General features: G+C 39.9%; 1 protein-coding gene across 14 annotated transcripts in view; it reads left to right on the forward strand.

The window, feature by feature from the left end:
* The window catches only part of NMT2 (N-myristoyltransferase 2), a 60,359-nt gene extending 43,070 nt beyond the window's left edge, over positions 1-17,289 (forward strand). For 3 of the 14 annotated variants that reach the window (XR_015139607.1, XR_015139612.1, XR_015139608.1), the window contains 5 exons: positions 36-144; positions 8,474-8,644; positions 13,184-13,296; positions 15,338-15,475; positions 15,834-17,289. Coding sequence is in view for 8 of the 14 variants with exons in the window: in XM_086334226.1 (XP_086190352.1) it covers positions 36-144; positions 8,474-8,644; positions 13,129-13,296; positions 15,338-15,475; positions 15,834-15,854 (607 nt within the window). In the remaining 6 variants the exon portion in view is untranslated. Of the gene's footprint in view, positions 1-35; positions 145-8,473; positions 8,645-13,128; positions 13,297-13,385; positions 13,505-15,337; positions 15,476-15,833 lie in introns of those variants that run through there. The other 11 variants (XM_086334226.1, XM_086334232.1, XM_086334230.1 and 8 more) reach the window with 7 other exon arrangements.
* Positions 17,290-18,256: the final 967 nt, after the last annotated feature.

Below are 18,256 nucleotides of genomic sequence, written 5' to 3' on the forward strand. Positions count from 1 at the left end.
ATCAATCAGACCTTAAAGCCTGTATTGTATTTCAGATACTGGCATCGATCACTAAACCCCAGAAAATTGGTAGAAGTGAAATTTTCTCACTTGAGTAGAAATATGACTTTGCAGAGAACGATGAAGCTGTACAGACTTCCAGATGTAAGTAAGAATGGCTTGCTGTTTTTTGAAGCTATTAACAACTGAAACTTTTAACATAGAAAAGAATTATTTGCAGGAAGCTAAAAACTGGTTCATGTGTCTGAAGATGTGAATATGTAGCTTAAAAGACTTCAGAGAACTTCAGGGCCAGGAGGAGAGTTCATTTGGAAATACCAGGTTTTTTTTGTTTTTTTTTTTTTAAGGCTTTTAAAAGGTCTTCAGTTTGGGGTTGGATGGGGTTGAACTCCGAACTTGCAGGTTTTTAAATTTTGAGCACTTACATTCTATTCAGGAAGAGGGAAGAAAAGTCCCAGCTTCTGATGGTTTCTTTGCACATGGAATTAAGGAATAAAGTTTAAAAGAGAAACCTAGGGAGAGGAAATAATGTCTTATTGAATTAGCATCGTTTTAAACTAGAAACTTCTCAGTGTGAAAAGTTGTCCCTTAATAAGGGAAAATTTAAATGTGCTTACCAGTCTTGGCTTTTATTTGGGGCTCAGATGGTAAATGAGTTCTCTGTCGCTCCATAAGAAACTACCACAAAGGCAGAAGCTGAAACCAACACATGTACTATCTCTTGGGTTCTGTGGGTCAGGAATCAAGGCACAGCTTAGCTGAGGTCTTTGCTTCAGGCTCCTTGTGAAGCTGTCATCAAGGCATCAGCCAGGGTCAGAGTCTCGTCTGAAAACTTGACTAGGGATGGATCCACTTCAAGCTCACATGGCTTTTGCCAGCCTTGAGTTCCTGGTGGGCAGATGGACTGGGGTCCTCCATTCTTTGCTGGCTGTCGGCCTGAGGCTGCCTCAGCTCCTCATCGGTGGGGCGTTCTCTGAAGGGCAGATCACAGCACACGGGGAGAGTCTACAGAGAGCATCTGCTAGCAAGATGGAAGTTAGAATCCTGTGTAGTCAATTCACAAAGTGAAATCACTACTGCCATATGTCATTGGTCCCACCCACACTCAAGATAAGTGGATGGTGTGGGCGTGAACTCCAGTGAAGGTGGGCAGGCATCACTGGGGCCATCTTGGAATCTGTCCACACAGATGGGATCTGTAGTGTGAAGTTTTGATTTCATCAGAGCTGTTCTTTCTTTGGGTTATAGTAAGTACTTTAACTCAGCTGAGGGATTCACATAGAGTGTAGCCGTGTTCCTCCAAACAAGGCGGGGAAGGACTTCCTCTATGGAGGTGTGGCCAACTCCAGCTCCTCTTGTCTTGGACCAGTTGTGTGTTTACCAGAAACATGCGATCAGTGGCTGCACGGATTGAAGTCTTTCCTTCATCGACAGAATCAACGTGTTTCTGACTTAGGCAGAATTTCATAAGGAGAGACGTGGAGATGAAGGAAACCAGGGATTCCAGGGCTTCCCATCTGGCAGAGGGACCAGAAAGCATGGTCTCCTTTCTGTCTAAGCTGCAGTTGGAGACAGTGGGGCTTGAACTCGTGAACTCACTGCCTGTCTGTAAGGCCAAGGACGGAGGGGGAACATAGTTCAGAACAGAGGGAAATAAAAAGTGTGGTGACATAACGAGGGAGGGTCCACGTGTCCTGGGAAAGGAGGACCAGGGCCCCTCAAGCTGGGGTGACAGACATGAGGCTAAGTATGTGGAGACTCTGGAAAATGCCCTGAGGGGTCACCTCAGGTCATCTAACAATGACCATCACAATTTACTGATCAACTAGAAGTAACTTCTGCTAATGGCCAAGTCCCAGAGACACTGAGAAGGGTGGACTCACATAGGGGCACAAATGGCTGTGAGAAAAAAGGGCCCTGGAGGGGCACAGCACACGGCTGAGACAAGACACAGCTGATGCTCAGTGTCCTCCTGGCCAAGTGTTAAATGCTTTGCTATCTGCGAGTTAAAATAAGAACTTGAAGCAAGCCTCCTTTTCCCAGTAGGGGCGAATGCTGTTCTTCCTTGGTCTCCCCTGATTTCAGTTTCTCAACCTAACTCTGTTTAGCTTGTGTGTAAGAAAAGCACCTCCTTGTCTGTATAGTCACCTGAAGTGGAATGAAGCATAAGGAAATTTAGTAGCTGTCATTGGTTTATCCAGGATGATTAGAGGTGCGGAAAGTTATTTTTGATTTGACTCTGTCCATTGGCCTCCGTATTCTTGTACAAGCATCCATCAGCTCACAGGTAACCACGTTTTGAAACGTTAGTGATAAATTGCTGGTCGGACATTGGTGGTGAAAGCAGACTCTGGCATCTTGGTTGCAGTCAACTCGGTTACAGAAGAGCATACCTCTTCCAGCCATGGTGCTGTGGTGACTGCCTTTTTTCTTCTACCATAAGTCGAAGCTGATAAAGTGCTGTCACGTATATTAGCATATTCTCTCAACCACCTTCTGAATTTGGTATTCTTACCCCATTGCACAGATGCAAAGACTGAGGCTTGTGAAGGTTCTCCAAACAGCTCTTGTTGGCTTGTTCCAGCCTCCTTTACTCTTTTTAAGTCATAGGGAAGGAAAGAAAACTAAAGAGTAAATTAATTTAAAAAAAAAAAAAAGAGAGAAAGGATAGAAGAGATGCAAGTAGAGACACTGAAAAATTGGAAGGTGCCACCAGCAGCAACCTTGGTGTTGGGCTCCTGGCTTAGAAGCTGGATGAGGCAGCAAAAGCCAGACCACGTCCTTCTCTCCCAGGACCAGACAGTTATCGTTTGAGAACATTTTTGTATTATGAAGTGTAGAGAAGAGCCTTACTGAACACAGGTTTTTTGTTCAGCCTCATTTTCTGCTTTGTTGTAACCGTGTCAGCTCACCGTGCCAGCTTTATGTGTTGATCATAGACTATACAAGTTAACGTTGATTGTGGCCGACGTTATGCCAAACAGTTAACATCTGTAACCTCATTATTCACATTGATCAGAGGGGTCAAGTCATTGTTCCCAGTCACAGAAGAGAATGTTGAGACACAGATTGATTTGCTGGTCTTCCAATCAGGACAGAACCATCCCCACCAGCTCATGCCATTAGCTACCGTTACCAACGAGACAAAGATTTTCCCAAGAGGAACAGTTTCCTGCCCTTTCAATGCTGGGTTTTCGTTTTTATTTAATTGGAGTATAGTTGCTTTACAGTGAATGTCAGTTTGTTTTTAATGTGTTGAGACTTTCCAAACAATGTTGGACTTTTTTTTGTTGTTGGTCAGTGCTTTTCAAGGTGAAGGATTTTTTTTTTTAATGTGGACCATTTTTTTTTTTGGTCTTTATTAAATTTGTTATAATATTGGGTTTTGTTTGTTTGTTTGTTTTACTGTTTTTATTTTTTGGCCACAAGGCATTTGGGATTTTAGCTCCCAGACCAGGGATGAAACCTGCACCCCCTAGGGGCATTGGAAGCTCAGTCTTAACCACTGGACCACCAGGGAAGTCCCAAGGTAAAGAAATTTGAAGTAGATAAAAAGCAGGAGTCAGGTTACTCTCCCAACATCTTTACGTTGTGTTGCAAGAAGTGTATGCCTATGAAGCCATGCGGAAACACAGATATTCTTGGTTTAGTAACTGTAGGTTTTTTTGGTTTTGTTTGTTTGTTTAGTGTGTAATGTCTTACTGCTCCTTCTTAAATCAAAAAAGTATCCATAATCAAGGCTTACATCTCTACTCTGGAATCTTGGCTCCAAATCAGTTCACACTACATAGCTTGATGGAGAACAGCACTGCTTCTGTTTTTTAATAGGGCTCTGAGCTTGATTTCCTTATATACTTAAAAGCAAATTTTATACACATTTCAGTGTATGGAGAGTCCGATGAGTAATGCATATTAGCTCGACCATGGGAAAGTAGCTCTGATTCAGAAATAGACTTTGCTTATGAAATTTAAGATTTTCTCAGTTAAGTCCCTGGAAATTTTTTTTGCTTTTTATTGAAATCTCAGAAAACATTGCCATCTGACTCGGATTATGCCAAAGCTTAAATTTCTACCTAGGCATGACATTTCCCTCCACCTCTTCCTGAAAACAACAGCTATTATATAAAATAGAATTATTTTTTTGGCCACACTATGCAGTTTGCTGGATCTCAGTTCCCTGATCAGGGATTAAACACAGGCCACGGCAGTGAAAGCCCAGAATCCTAACCACTAGGCCACAAGGGAACCCCCTAGAATATAATTTTATATATTAAAATTTATGTCATGCTTCAGTAGATTTCCTGGAGAGGATATGACTTTATGATGTTAGAAAGAAACAAGTTTAGGTTCTGAGATATATAAGCCATTGTTGATCAGGAAGAGCATATATTTTCCCCCTGTTTCTAGTACCTTTTCTGTTTCATAATTGGATGTAATCTGATGTTTCCTTCTGCTTTAACTTAGCTCCTGTAAAAACTTGTTTGAAGTGCTTGAAAATTGCTGTTTATATACTTTCTCACTGCCCATTTGCCAAAATATACTGTTTCACTGAGTCCTCCTTGTCTAAATTCTATTACCCATTTTCCTAACCTTCAGAGACCTGAGGTAGCAGTTCTCAAAGTGTGGTCTAGGGGCCCCAGGAAGTTCCCAGAACACTTTGCGGGGGACCTGTGAAGTCAGTTATTTAGAATAACACAAAAATAATTTGCATCTTTCATTATCTTATAAGTGCACTGTGCAGTCTTCTAGAGGTTAAATGGAACGTGAGCTTATATATTCTTTTGCTTTAAAATTTCTAATTTCTAATACAATAAATATAGATAAATATAACCCATGTAAACAAAGCACTTTGGGAGTATTAAATAATTTTTAAGACCATAACAAAGTTCCAGACCAAAATCTTTGACAACTGCAGCTTTAAGGATGTCTGTCAGGCAAAAAAAGATTTTGATTTTACTGATTTCACAGTATGAGTGTTCAATGAATAAGAATTGTGCTGCAAAAGCGTATTTTGCTCCAAAAAGGAGTTGGCAAGCTTTATTCCTCATTTCTGAATGTTCTCTATGAACAGAGAGGAACATCCTCATCCTGTTACTGTCATGAGATAATCTCATTGTTTGAGGCTCATTTTATTTCATTTCATTTATTTTGAGCTGTGGCATGCAGGATCTTAGTTCCCCAACTGGGGATCAAACCTGTGCCCCCTGCAGTGGAAGCACAGCCTTAACCACTGGACCACGAGGGAAGTCTCGGTATCATTGATTGTTACTGAATCAGTAACAAATGCAAAAACAGTCTAATGTTAAGAAAGACTATTTAAAATTTATCAAGGTCATCCTCATAGCAGAAAAATAACCTTTTCAAATGACTGCAGTATACATGCGGTATGGTTTTGGTCTTCCTACCAGCATTTCAAAATGTATATTTCTCATTTAACACCATTTAGCAGTCATATAGGTTTCCCTCTTCCCACAAATTGCAGAGTAGAAATGCTCTAAATAACTAAAATTGGCTTACAGAAACAAAAGGAAAATATTGGTTTCATGCCTGGCTTGCACTTGAATGCCAGGCGAAAGAAATGCCATCTCTTCAGAGCTGACAGTGACTTTTTTCCATGTCTGCAGCCTTCACCTCACCCTATTGGGTAAATGATTGTGCTAAAAACCTAAGAATTCGTGCATTCAGTCATTCATTCAACGCCTATTCAGGCCATTATTAACCAAGGGTTAAGCCTTGGATTGGAGAAAGCAATGGCACCCCAATCCAGTACTCTTGCCTGGAAAATCCCATGGATGGAGGAACCTGGTAGGCTGCAGTCCATGGAGTCACTAGGAGTCGGACACGACTGAGCGACTTCACTTTCACTTTTTACTTTAATGCACTGGAGAAGGAAATGGCAACCCACTCCAGTGTTCTTGCCCGGAGAATCCCAGGGACGGGGGAGCCTGGTGGGCTGCCGTCTCTGGGGTCGCACAGAGTCAGACACGACTGAGGCGACTTAGCGGCAGCAGCGGCAGCAAGCCTTGGATGGAAGCTGGGACCTGGAGAGTTCAGGTCCTTTGGCTTTGTTGTTGTTTAGTTGCTAAGTCGTGTTTAAATCTTTTGTGACCCCAGGGACTATACCCCGCCAGGGTCCTCTGTCCATGGGATTTCCCAGGCAAGAATACTAGAATGGGTTACCATTTCCTTCTCCAGGGGATCTTCCCAACCCAGGGATCAAATCCATGTCTCCTGCATTGACAGGTGGATTCTTTACCACTGAGCTACCTGGGAAGCCCCCCTTTGGCTTTGAGATCCACAGAAATGCTGGAAGTCTGAGTTTTCTATTAAATGTCAAGGACTTAAATTCTCTTAATTTAGAGTATTAAACTATTTTAGTTTCATTATGGTATCTTTATAGATTCTGTAAATCATAACTGGGTAGTACATAGTAAATACTGAGCTAAAGACTGTTGGATCTGTAAATACAAAGAACACCTCTCCCGTCTCTTCCCAACACGAGTCAGTAATTGACCAGCATTCCTTGTCACAGAACCTTAGTAACCTCAACATGACTACTGACGTCCATTAGAGCCAGCATTCAAGATGAAAACCCATTTTCCACCTTGGTCTTCTCTAACCACCACTCTGGGGGCATGCAGGAATTGTGATGATCTAATCTTAGAGGCAGCTTTTAATTTAAAAGTGCTCAGAAATAATTTAGGACAGATTAGGTAGAATAGAAGTATTTATATGCAAGTTATTTGTCACTTAAAAATTTATCCAGTATTTCTTCAAGGAAAAAAAAGTATAAAGTTAACTAGAAGAAATGAAGTTGTTTTTGTAGTTCAGTTCAGTCGCTCAGTCGTGTCCGATTCTTTGCGACCCCATGGACTCCAGCATGCCAGGCTTACCTGTCTTTTGCCAGCTCCCGGAGCTTGCTCAAACTCATTTGTAAGTAATTAGAGTTTTGTCTTTGTACAGACAAGGAATGTAGTGAGCTTTCTCACTTCCAGTGTCAAGTGTCCTGGTATCTGGACACTTCTTATACTTGATGCCTTAAGCTCTTTTAAGGATAAGCACTTGAACAAATAAATCCAGATGGGGCCTTGTCCCGACCTTTGAGAGTCTGTCATTCCTATTTGTTGTTTTTGTTCAGTCACTCAGTTGTGTCTGACTCTTTGCAACCCCATGGACTGCAGGACATCGCCAGGCTCCCCTGTCCTTCACAGTCTCCTGGAGTTTGTTCAAACTCATGTCCATTGAGTCGATGATGCCATCCAACCCTATGGCCTTATGTAAAAACTGTGACTTATGAGATGAAGGATTCAGATGCCTATTATGATCACCTTTTAATTGACCAGCATTGGTCAATTAATGACGAGCAAGACCAAGGCCAGTACTTGGCAACTAGCCATTCGTTCTTGGTAACTAAAATGCCTGCCTTCCCATGGTGACTGTTACGATTGACTTTTCTTTCATTTTTGTTGCTCATGAGAACAAAATAGCTACATCTTATTCATGGGCTATTGGACAAAATGAGTTTCTCAGCCATTCTCAACTGTGTTTTCAAAATGTCAAACATGGCAGTCTTACGGCATGATATTCCAGAACACATGCTGGGATTGTTTTGCCCTGTTATGTAGGCCAGCAGTCCCCAACCTTTTGTTCCTAGGGACTAGTCTCATGGAAGATAATTTTTCCACAGACAGGGGTAGGGGGCAGGTGGTTTCAGGATGATTCGAGTACATTATATTTATTGTGCAGTTTATTTCTATTATTATTACATCAGCTGTACCTCAGATCATCAGGCATTAGATCTCAGAGGTTGGGAATCCCTGGTGTAGGCTGTTAAATTTCTTGGCATGGGTATATAGGTGAATTTATAGTGTTCCCATTGGTTTCGTTTGGGTCATAGGGAATACTAACCGAAGACCTGGTACACAAAGATAGGATAGAACACATTGTGTAGCTTATGTGCTTAACTAGTACATCTCACAGAGAAGGCAATGGCACCCCACTCCAGTACTCTTGCCTGGAAAGTCCCATGGACGGAGGAGCCTGGTAGGCTGCAGTCCATGGGGCCACTAAGAGTCGGACACGACTGAGCGACTTCACTTTCACTTTTCACTTTCATGCACTGGAGAAGGAAATGGCAACCCACTCCAGTGTTCTTGCCTGGAGAATCTCAGGGACGGGGCAGCCTGGTGGGCTGCCATCTATGGGGTCACACAGAGTCGGACACGACTGTGGTGACTTAGCAGCAGCAGCAGCAGCAGCAGTACATCTCAAGCTTTCTGTGTATACAAATCACCAGGGGATTTTGTGAAATTGCTCATTCTGACTTGGTACATCTGGGGCAGGCCCAAGAATCTGCATTTCTAACAAGCTCCCATGAGATGATGGTAATGTTGGTCTGGGGACCACACTGGCTCCAAGTTTGTTTAGTCCTCTTATTTAAACCTCCCCATTGGTTTTGTGTTCACTCCAACAGGCTACAAAAACTTCAGGCTTGAGGCCAATGGAACCAAGAGATATCAAAGCTGTTCAAGAACTCACCAACACATACCTGAAGCAGTTTCATCTAGCCCCGGTGATGGATGAAGAGGAAGTAGCCCACTGGTTCCTCCCTCAGGAGCACATCATTGACACTTTTGTAGTGGAGGTAAAGATAAGGTGATAAGATAGTACAGAAAAGTATGAAAATACTATGCGACTGAGTCCATTTCCCAGAAAGACCCTGGAGTGCCTATCTCCTTCCTCTGTGTCCATGACTCACTGCTTCTATACCAAGCTTCTGCTCACTCTGTTAGAACAAGCTGTGCTTACAGTTTTCATTCCTGGCACAAGAGCACACTTTTACTACTTAATAATGGGAAATCAGGATACCGCTCTGATGTTGCCTGTGTGATTAATTGCTTCCCTCAGTTTTGAAAAGGACAGTTTGGATGACCTCATCAGAGATGAATGGTGTCTCAAAGTTTAATACTATTTTGCTTTTGCAAAACTGGTTGGAATTGAACTGCCTTTGTTCAAGATGGCATAATTCAATCACTTCATTCAACCTTGTCTTGATTTGTAAAAGGTTTTCTATAGGCTGAATACGAATACTTTGTACTGTGGTCCATTTCTGCGTTCTCCATTCTGTTCCATTGATCTCTGTGTCTATTCCCCTACCGATATCACGCTGTCTTAATTAATCTGTAGCTCTGTAGTAAGGCTTGATATCAGGTAGAGTGATTCCTCCCATTTCATTTTTCTTTGTCAAGATTGTTTTAGCTAATGTAGTTCCTTTGCCTTTGCATATAAATTTTAGAATAAGCTTGTCTTAATTTACAAAAGACCTTGCTGGGATTGTGATAATAATTGCATGATATTCAGCAGGATTGCATTAATTTAGGGAGAATTAACATGTCTTCCAATCCATGAACATGGTATGTCTCCATTTATTTAGGTCTTTTAAATTTTATTTTGTCAGCGGTCTTTAATTTTCAGCATCTAGATCCTATACATTTTTTAAAGTTTCGTTTTCCACATATTCCTTGTTAGTATGTAGAAATGTGATTGGTTTTTCTGTGATGCTCCTGTATCCTGCAACCTTGCTGAAATCACATATTAGTTCCAGGAGTTTATTTGGAAATTTCTTGGGATTTTTACATGGATAATTTTGTCATCTGCAAATAGAGTCAGTTTTGCTTCTTCCCTTCCCATCTGTATGCTTTTTCTTTCTTTCTCTTGCCTTATTGCAGGGGCTAGATCTTCTGGTACTTCATTGCATAAGAGTGGTGAAGGCTGACATCCTTGCCTTGTTCCTGATATTAGGGGAAGAGCATTTGGTCTAACCCCATGACTTACACCATATGTTAGCGGTCAGTTTTTCATGGATGCTCCTTATCAATTTGAGAAAATTTCCAACTTGCTGAGAGTTCTCATCATAAACGGATGTTGGATTTTGTCCAGTGCTTTTTCTGCTTCAGTTGATATAATCATATGGTTTTTCTTCTTTAGTCTGTTGATATGGTATATTTATTTGCTTATTTTCAAATATTTGACCACCTCACATACCTAGGAAAATTATTCTCTTGGTTATGGTGTATAATTCTTTTTGTACATTATTGGATTTGGAGTGCTAATATTTCATTGAGTATTTCCTGAGTTCATGAGAGATACTGATATGCAGTTTCTTTTTTTTTTTTTACTGTCTCTGGTTTCTGTATTAGGAAACCACTGACTCATAAGAGTAGTTGGGAAGTGTGACCTCCTGTTCTATTTTCTAGAAGAAATTGTATAGAATTCGTGTTAGTTCCTTAAATGTTTGCTAGAATTCTCCAGTTGAACCCATCTAACCTTAGAAAATTCCTTCTCATTGTCTTAGTACAGGCAGACCTCATCTTATCACTCTTTGTTTTATTATACTAGTCAGATAGTGCATTTCTAACAAATTAACAGTTTATGGTAACCCTGTTGGTGCCATTTTTTTCCAACAGCATTTGCTCACTTTGTCTCTCCGTGTCACATTTTGGTAATTCTTTGAATATTTCAAACTTTTTCATTATGATCATATGTGTTATGGTGATTTTTGATGTTACTGCTTCAAAGTTCTAAATGATGATTAGCATTTTATAGTGATAAGGTATTTTAAAATTATGTATATTCTTTTCTAGACTTAATGCTGTAGCACACTAATAGACTATAGTATAGTGCAAACAAACTTGCATATAAACTGGGAAAACAAAAAAACTCATGTGACTCACTTTATTGCAATATTTGCTTTATCAAGGGTGTCTGGAACCAAACACGCAATATTCCCAGGGTATGCCTGTATATCATGTTTACATGATATATCTGTTTCAGTCCTTTTACTTCTAAGCCATCTATGTCATTGATTTTGAAGTGATGTTTGGGCCATGTTTCCTTATGTATTCTGCAGAATTTCTCCTGATTGGTATATTTTGACTATTTATACCTGATGATAATTGATATATTAGAACTTAAGTCTTCCATATTATATTTTCTGTTTGTTTCTTCTGGCTCTTGCCCCTCTCTTTTTCCTTGCCTTCCTATCCTTGACCATTTTTTGATCTGTCTTTATTTATTTATAGTGCATTTGAGTATATTTGTATAGGTCTTATCTGAGTATGGGGCTTCCCAGGTGGCGCAGTGGTAAAAAATCCACCTGCTGATGCAGGAGACACAAGAGATGCGGGTTAGGTCCCTGTATTGGGGCAGGAAATGGCAACCCACTCTAGTACTCTTGCCTGGAAAATTCCATGGACGGAGGAGCCTGGTAGGCTATGGTCCATGGGGTTCCAAAGAGTTGGACACAACTGAGTGACTTCACTCTAGTATTCCTGCCTGGAAAATTCCACAGAGGAGCCTGGTGGGCTACATCCATGGGGTCACAAAGAGTGCTTGTGCTTGAACACAAGAAAGCAAGATTTGAGTATTATAGTATATGGATATAAATTATCAGTTCTCTGGTATCCACATTGCACCACTTCAAGTGATTTTACTTCCATTTAGGTCTCTTTACTGTCTCAAAGTTTAAATATCACCATCTTGAGTATCTTGAGATTTCCTTTCTATTTGAAGGATGTTATTTGGCCAGTGTTAAAGGTATGTCTGCTGGCAACGAATTCTTCTAGTTTTCATTTGTCTGAGAATGTCTTATTTGCCCTTCTTTCCTGAAAGAAGCTTTACCAGATACAGAATTCACAATTGATGGTTCTTTTCATTCAGCTCTTGAGCCACTTGCTTCTGGCCTCTGTGGTTTCAGGTGAGCAGACCATTTTCATTTGAATTAGTATTTCCTTGTAGGTAATGAGTTGTTTTTCTGTGGCTACTTTTAAGATCTCTGTCTTTAACTTTGGGAAACTTTATTATGATGTGCATTTCTTTTTGTTACCCTCTTAGAGTTCACTTGGCTTCTTGAATCTCTTCTTAAATCTCTGCCACCTCTGGGAAGCTTCCAGTCATTGTCTCTTTCAGCCCATTTTCTTCTTTCCCTCTGAGTCTCCAGTGATATGAATGGTGAATCTTTTATTGCTGCTTCACAGATCCCTGAGGCTTAGTTTTTTTTTTTCCAGTCTGTTTTCTCTCTCTTATTTCAGGTTGGGTAAATTCTACTGGATTCTTCAAGTTCAGTGATTCTATCACGTCATCTCCACTCTGCTACTGAGCCCATTCAGTGATTTTTTTTCTCTCTTAATTTCTGCTATGGTATTTTAAAATCCTTAACAAAATAGAAAATCTAGGCCTTTAAGTCATCTCTAATATTTGAGCTGCTAATACAGCACATCAGTTTAGCTTAACATCTTTAATTCTTAATGTCTGAAAAAAAGGATTATTGAATCAGAAGCACTCAAAAAGTGAATAAATCCATCCCTCTGGAAATTTCTGCTAAAACAAATACTAGCAATGACATATGTGGTCTAGCCTCTGCACCTGTATAATTCAAATATAGCTTGAATTCTTTGCAGACTGGCATAGTAACCACATATATACCTAGTTACCACAGCTAACTGAAACAACCCAAACAATATTGACTAATTTCTTGTATTTCTTGTACCAGTGATGGTGAAACAAACACCATCTTTTTTGCATCCCTTTTGATATTTGATAGCTTCAGATTTTCTCAGTCATTTACATACGTATACTTTGGTGCAGAACCAATGCCTTTTACAAGCTTCGAAAAAAAACAACTCCCAAACTCTATCCCACTTCACTTCAAGTTGATAAAATTCCTGCCTTGTGCCAAGAAGATGTTAGGTATTACACAGTATCCTTTAGTTGGAAAAGGTAGTATCCTGGTCCTTAATGATCTTATTCTTGCAAAAACAGTGAATTGACTTTTATCACTGTCCCTATAAGTCTGTAGTCACTAGTCAACCAGAGAGAAGCATTCCTTCTTAAGAACTTACTGCCAGGCACCAGTGAGCACTTAGGCTGAGGCACAGCTCCACGCTCTTCCCTGGCCACTGCCCAGCACACGGTGGGGCTCCACATCAGACCTGGAGGATGGAGCAGGAGCAGTTGCTCTCCATTCTGATGGAAAGCCATGGTGCAAGTCAGAGATTACAAAGTGAGCTGAAGTGCCTGGATGACACTTGTTCGAGGAGATGTTTATCTGACGTTACCTTTGTTCTTTAGAACTCCAGTGGTAAACTAACTGACTTCCTGAGCTTCTACACACTCCCCTCCACAGTCATGCACCACCCGGCTCACAAGAGCCTCAAAGCCGCCTACTCCTTCTACAACATCCACACGGAGACGCCCCTGCTGGACCTCATGAGCGACGCGCTCGTCATCGCCAAGCTGGTAGGTGACTCACTCCTGGCTGTGCTGTGTGTGCGTCTCCAGATACGTATGTCAAATTATATAAGTGTCTTGTATTTTCTTCCACACAGGAGAATTCATTTGAGATATTTTACTGTTGACCATCAGTCAAAAGAAGAATTTTGATAAGAGGTTTTTTAAAAAAAACTTTAGTGACTGTTTTCATTATCAGCTCTGTTGTAACTTAACCAAAAAGACATTTTGTACAAATCAGAAACTTTTAACCCTTATATGAAAGTACATGGGACTTCCCTGGTGGTCTAGTGGTTAAGACTTAGCCTTCTAGAGCAGAGGATGGAAGTTTGATCCCTGGTCGGGGAGCTAAAATCCCCCATGTCTTGCGGCCAAAAACCCAAAACATAAAACAGAAGCAATATTTTAACAAATTCAATAAAGACTTTTAAAAGGTGGTCCATATAAATCTTTAAAAAAAATAAAAAACATAAAATTCATAATATAAGGAATATAAGAAAATGACATGATCATGTTATACAGGTATATACCTTGGAGATACTGTGGGTTCAGTTCCAGATGGTTCCAGATCACTGCAATAAAGCAAGTATTGTGATAAAGTGAGCCACATGAATTTTTGGTGTCCTAGTGCATATAAAAAAAAAATTCAAAAGTTATCTTCACGCGATAGTGTGGTCTGTTAAGTGTGTGGTAGTAACTAAATAACTTAGAGATCTTAATTTTAAATATTTTATTCCTGAAAAAAACATGCTATCCATCATCTGAGCCTGCAGTCAGTGATATTCTTAACATCAGAGACCACAGATCACTGTAACAACTATAATAATAATGAAAGAGTTTGAAGTATTACAAGAATTACCAGAACGGGACAGAGACATGAAGTGAGCAGATGCAGTTGGAAAAATGACCCTGACAGACTTGCTCAATGTGGGGTGGCCACAGACCATCAATTCGTAAAGAACACAGAATCTGTGACATGCAATAAAATGAGACCTGCCTGTATGGGGAAAATGTGAATGTTGTTTTACAGTGAATAACTGGCAACAGCAAATTTTTTTATTTAGTCTGTGAACTTTGAAATTAAGTTTAATTAATAAAATTATTAAGAGAATTTAAAACGAAAAGAATTAAATTCAAAATGTGCCTTAATGGATTTGCATTATTTTTTACTTCCTCAGTATAGTAGTTAGGATGATTGTTAAATTCATGCTACAAATAAAACATTTTCTTTTAAAAGAACAGAAATCAGCTGATGTAAGTGTTTTGATACAAGTACTGAATGAGATAATATTGCCTATGAGAAATCGGGAGCTACACATCAAAAGTGTTTTCCTTGTATCCTTCTAGTATTTGATCATTGGAAACATTTTTTTTTAATCTATTAGAAGCAGACCCCAAAATCAGCATTTGCCTTTCTTTGATCTTGTAGCTCATTTTCAACTACCTCCCCACAAAAGGCCAGTAATAAATTATTTAAAGTAAAACCCCTGAGAAACAGAAATGCAGGTACTTCATCTGTGTCACATTTTGCATAGTATTAACTAGTATTTTTTAATTCTGTTTTTACTATAAAAATGTGACTAAATTTATTTCCCAGTATTAGCCCAAGACAAATACACAATTTCAAGTCTTTCCAGGTTTGGTTTCTTGGCTGTAGGTTTAGGTAAGTCAGAACTTAGGAAGGCCGGTTACTCACAGTTCTGGTGTTGGGGCCATCTAGACAACTGTTGCCTTCAAAAACTGGGGCAAAATATTTCTTGAAACCTTAATATTTTTTGTCACTGTTAGCCATCAGACTGTATTTTTTGATTCAGCATTTCTAGATAATCTTGTTGATTGCATCATATTCACTACTTGCTAGTTTAATAGGATAGTTGTGAACTGATTTATTAATGCATAGCATATACTGCAGACATTAAACCTCGTTATAAATGCATATTCAATTCAGGCTACTAGTAGGAGAATGAAATGTTGTACTGAAATACATCATATACAGAATACTTCAAACCTTTAATACTTTAACATTTTTTTAAAAATTTCACATTGACAGAAAGGATTTGATGTATTCAATGCACTAGATTTGATGGAAAATAAGACATTCTTGGAAAAACTCAAGTTTGGCATAGGTGATGGCAATTTACAGTATTACTTGTACAACTGGAGGTGTCCGGGGACAGAGTCTGAAAAGGTGAGTGAAGTTGATGAGTCTTTGTAGACTTGATAAACTGAACCTACAAAACCCCATACTTGCTTCTTGTCAGAGTGTTGAGAGGTTTTTAGTTTTTTTCTTTTTAGTAGCTTTTTAAAAATATATATCTGTGGGACTTCCCTGGCAGTCCAGTGGTTAAGGCTCTGCACTTCCACACCAAAAGGCAGAGGTTCAATCCTTGGTCAGGGAACTAAGATCCCACATGCCACATGGCAAAAAAAAAAATTAAATAATAAAAAATAAAAGAATAAAATAAAAATATACATATGTTGTACTACACTGATTTAATTTTTCTTTCTCACTTGTGTTTATTGTTCCATCTCTTCCCTCCCTTTAGGTTGGACTCGTATTACAGTAGATGGATATTTCTATTGATATTTCTAGAACTCTGACATCATCATTCGTTAATACCCTAAAGATTCCTGGAACTGCCATTCCAAAGAAGAGTAAAAGCACAACTTAAGTGACATCGAAGTGTCAGTAACAGAAGAGATGGAAAAGCATCCATTTGTGACCACACCTGTAGAACACATTTCTAGCTGACATTAACATCCATCCTTTTTTTCCACTGTTGACCCGTTTATAGGAGGGATGCAGAGGGTACAGAGCACATTCCTCTGGTTCTCAACCTTCTGGCTGTCTCCTGATGAAGAGGAAGGGGTTTCTTCCTCTCTCTAGAAAAGGGACTGCTTTTCTATGAACTGAACAGAAGTCACAGAATTGTGTAAGAAAATCTTGGCCACTGTGTGGAGATAAACTGCTGCATTTCTGTCTATGAAGTGATGGTCTGCAGATCCACGTGGCAGATGAGGGAGCCACTCAGAAGGTGTTTACTTCCATCACCATACGCGATCTCATCGGAACCAGCACTTGTGTAACTCGGTGACACGCCGTGGGTGTGAAAGTGAAGAGCAACATAAAAATGTCCTGGGCTCTTATTTCTCAAGAAGCGAAGTTGCCAAATCAGTAAACACACAAATTGTACTTTGATCTCCAGCAGGACGATGGATCGGTTCCAAAGCAAGGTTTGGGGCAGACATTAAGTGTGCTCTCTGAAGAGTGTACACCCCTGCCAAAGTAGACTTCTGCTCCCCCACAGATTCTCATTCTTCTCGGCAACAGCCAGGATATGTGAGGAAAAGGACATCAAAGCCCGAAAGTCAGAAGACATGCCCAGAGGAGTTCATCAGTGCCATCAGGACACTGAGAGTTTGAATGTTTTTTATTACTTACGCAGAATTGCACATATTCCTCTATGCTGACTCTAACTTACCGTGAAAGCTGGCCCGCCCTAGGAAGATGTCTTATTTGTAAATAAGTCTCATAGTTTTGTTACTGATGGTGTTTTTATCTAGGATTTGAAAAACTTCTCAGTGTGCATAAATACGTATATATATTGCCAACAGTCCAAGGGGAAAAGATGGTGGATGAGGCCACCTCAACTGGCCTTGAGTCAAATTCCACAAAGTAGATACTTCCTGCCTTTACGTACCAGTGCCTCGGCCGTTCGGTCCATAAACATCCAGTTCCCTTAGACAACAGGATGGCCTTCCTTCATGTTATACGTGGTCAAAGGAAACAATCATACCTTATACCAGGCAGGAGCTGGCAACCTGTGGCCCATGAACTAAACTCAGCCCATCGCCTTCTTCTGTACAGCCCAGGAGCTAAGAGTGGTGTTTATATTTTTTTGAATGGTTGAGGAGAAAAAAAAAGACAATAACATTTTGTGACTCAAAAATTACAGGAAATTCAGATGTCAGCATCCATAAATAAAGTGTTGTGGGAACATGGCCATGGTCATTCATTTGTGTTGCCTGTGTGTGACTGCCTTACTCTACAAAATACAGAGTTAAGAACTGTTCTGACAGAGACTATGAACCCAAAGGCCTAACACATTTACAGCCTGGCCCTTTACAGAAACAAATTCTGTTGCCCCTGATTTCCCCTAAGGAGCTGAGAGCAAATTTCCCAAGCTTCTGCTCATCTGGAAGGCCAGCTCACAGCTGTGATGCCCTGGGACCTCCACTAGGGGGTGCGCGTGGGCCCCCTAAGTCCTTCCTAATTGAGGACAAGTGCTGTTTTCCTTCTAGAAGGCACAAGGTTAGATTTCTCATATACGATGACTCAAAGCCAACTGCACTACCATTTTTTTCCTAACAGGAGCAGGATGGCTTCAGAAGCAAAAGTGAACCAATTCACTGAAATACGAGAATTAAGTAAAGGAGATTTTTAACTTAATCTGCAGAAGAGGTTCCAGTTGAGAATCATGTCCCAGTCATTTTTATGGCAGTCTCATACGAAGTAGGTTTTCAAAAAATCGCTTGATTGCCACTCATAAATTTTGCACAGGCTCACCTCATGATGGAACTGTGGCAGTTACTCTCTTCACTTACATAGTTGTTGTTATAGGGTTCATATTCTTTTACTCATTTTAAATTCAGTATTTAATAAATGACTAGCACATCCATCTCTTTATAATGTAAACATGTTACCAATGAGCATTTTAAAATAGAAAATCAGTAAAACAGCTCATATTTATAAAATAGCTGTTATTATAGAACCAAATTTCGATGTATAGAGTCATAGATTCAAGAAACCACACTATCCCGTGTCCTTTGTCAGCAATGGAAATGCTCTAGTCCATGACATATCCTTGCCCCCCACCTTTTTAGTCAAGATGACATTCAGTCGATTTAAGAAATAGGTGGCATAATCCACAGATCAACCAGAATTTAGGCTAAAAATAAACTTTAACCC

The sequence above is a fragment of the Bos grunniens genome, chromosome 13 (genome assembly GCF_055505025.1).
Source record: "Bos grunniens cultivar Pamir isolate PY7600 chromosome 13, Bosgru_T2T1.0, whole genome shotgun sequence".
Lineage (NCBI taxonomy): Eukaryota > Metazoa > Chordata > Mammalia > Artiodactyla > Bovidae > Bos > Bos grunniens.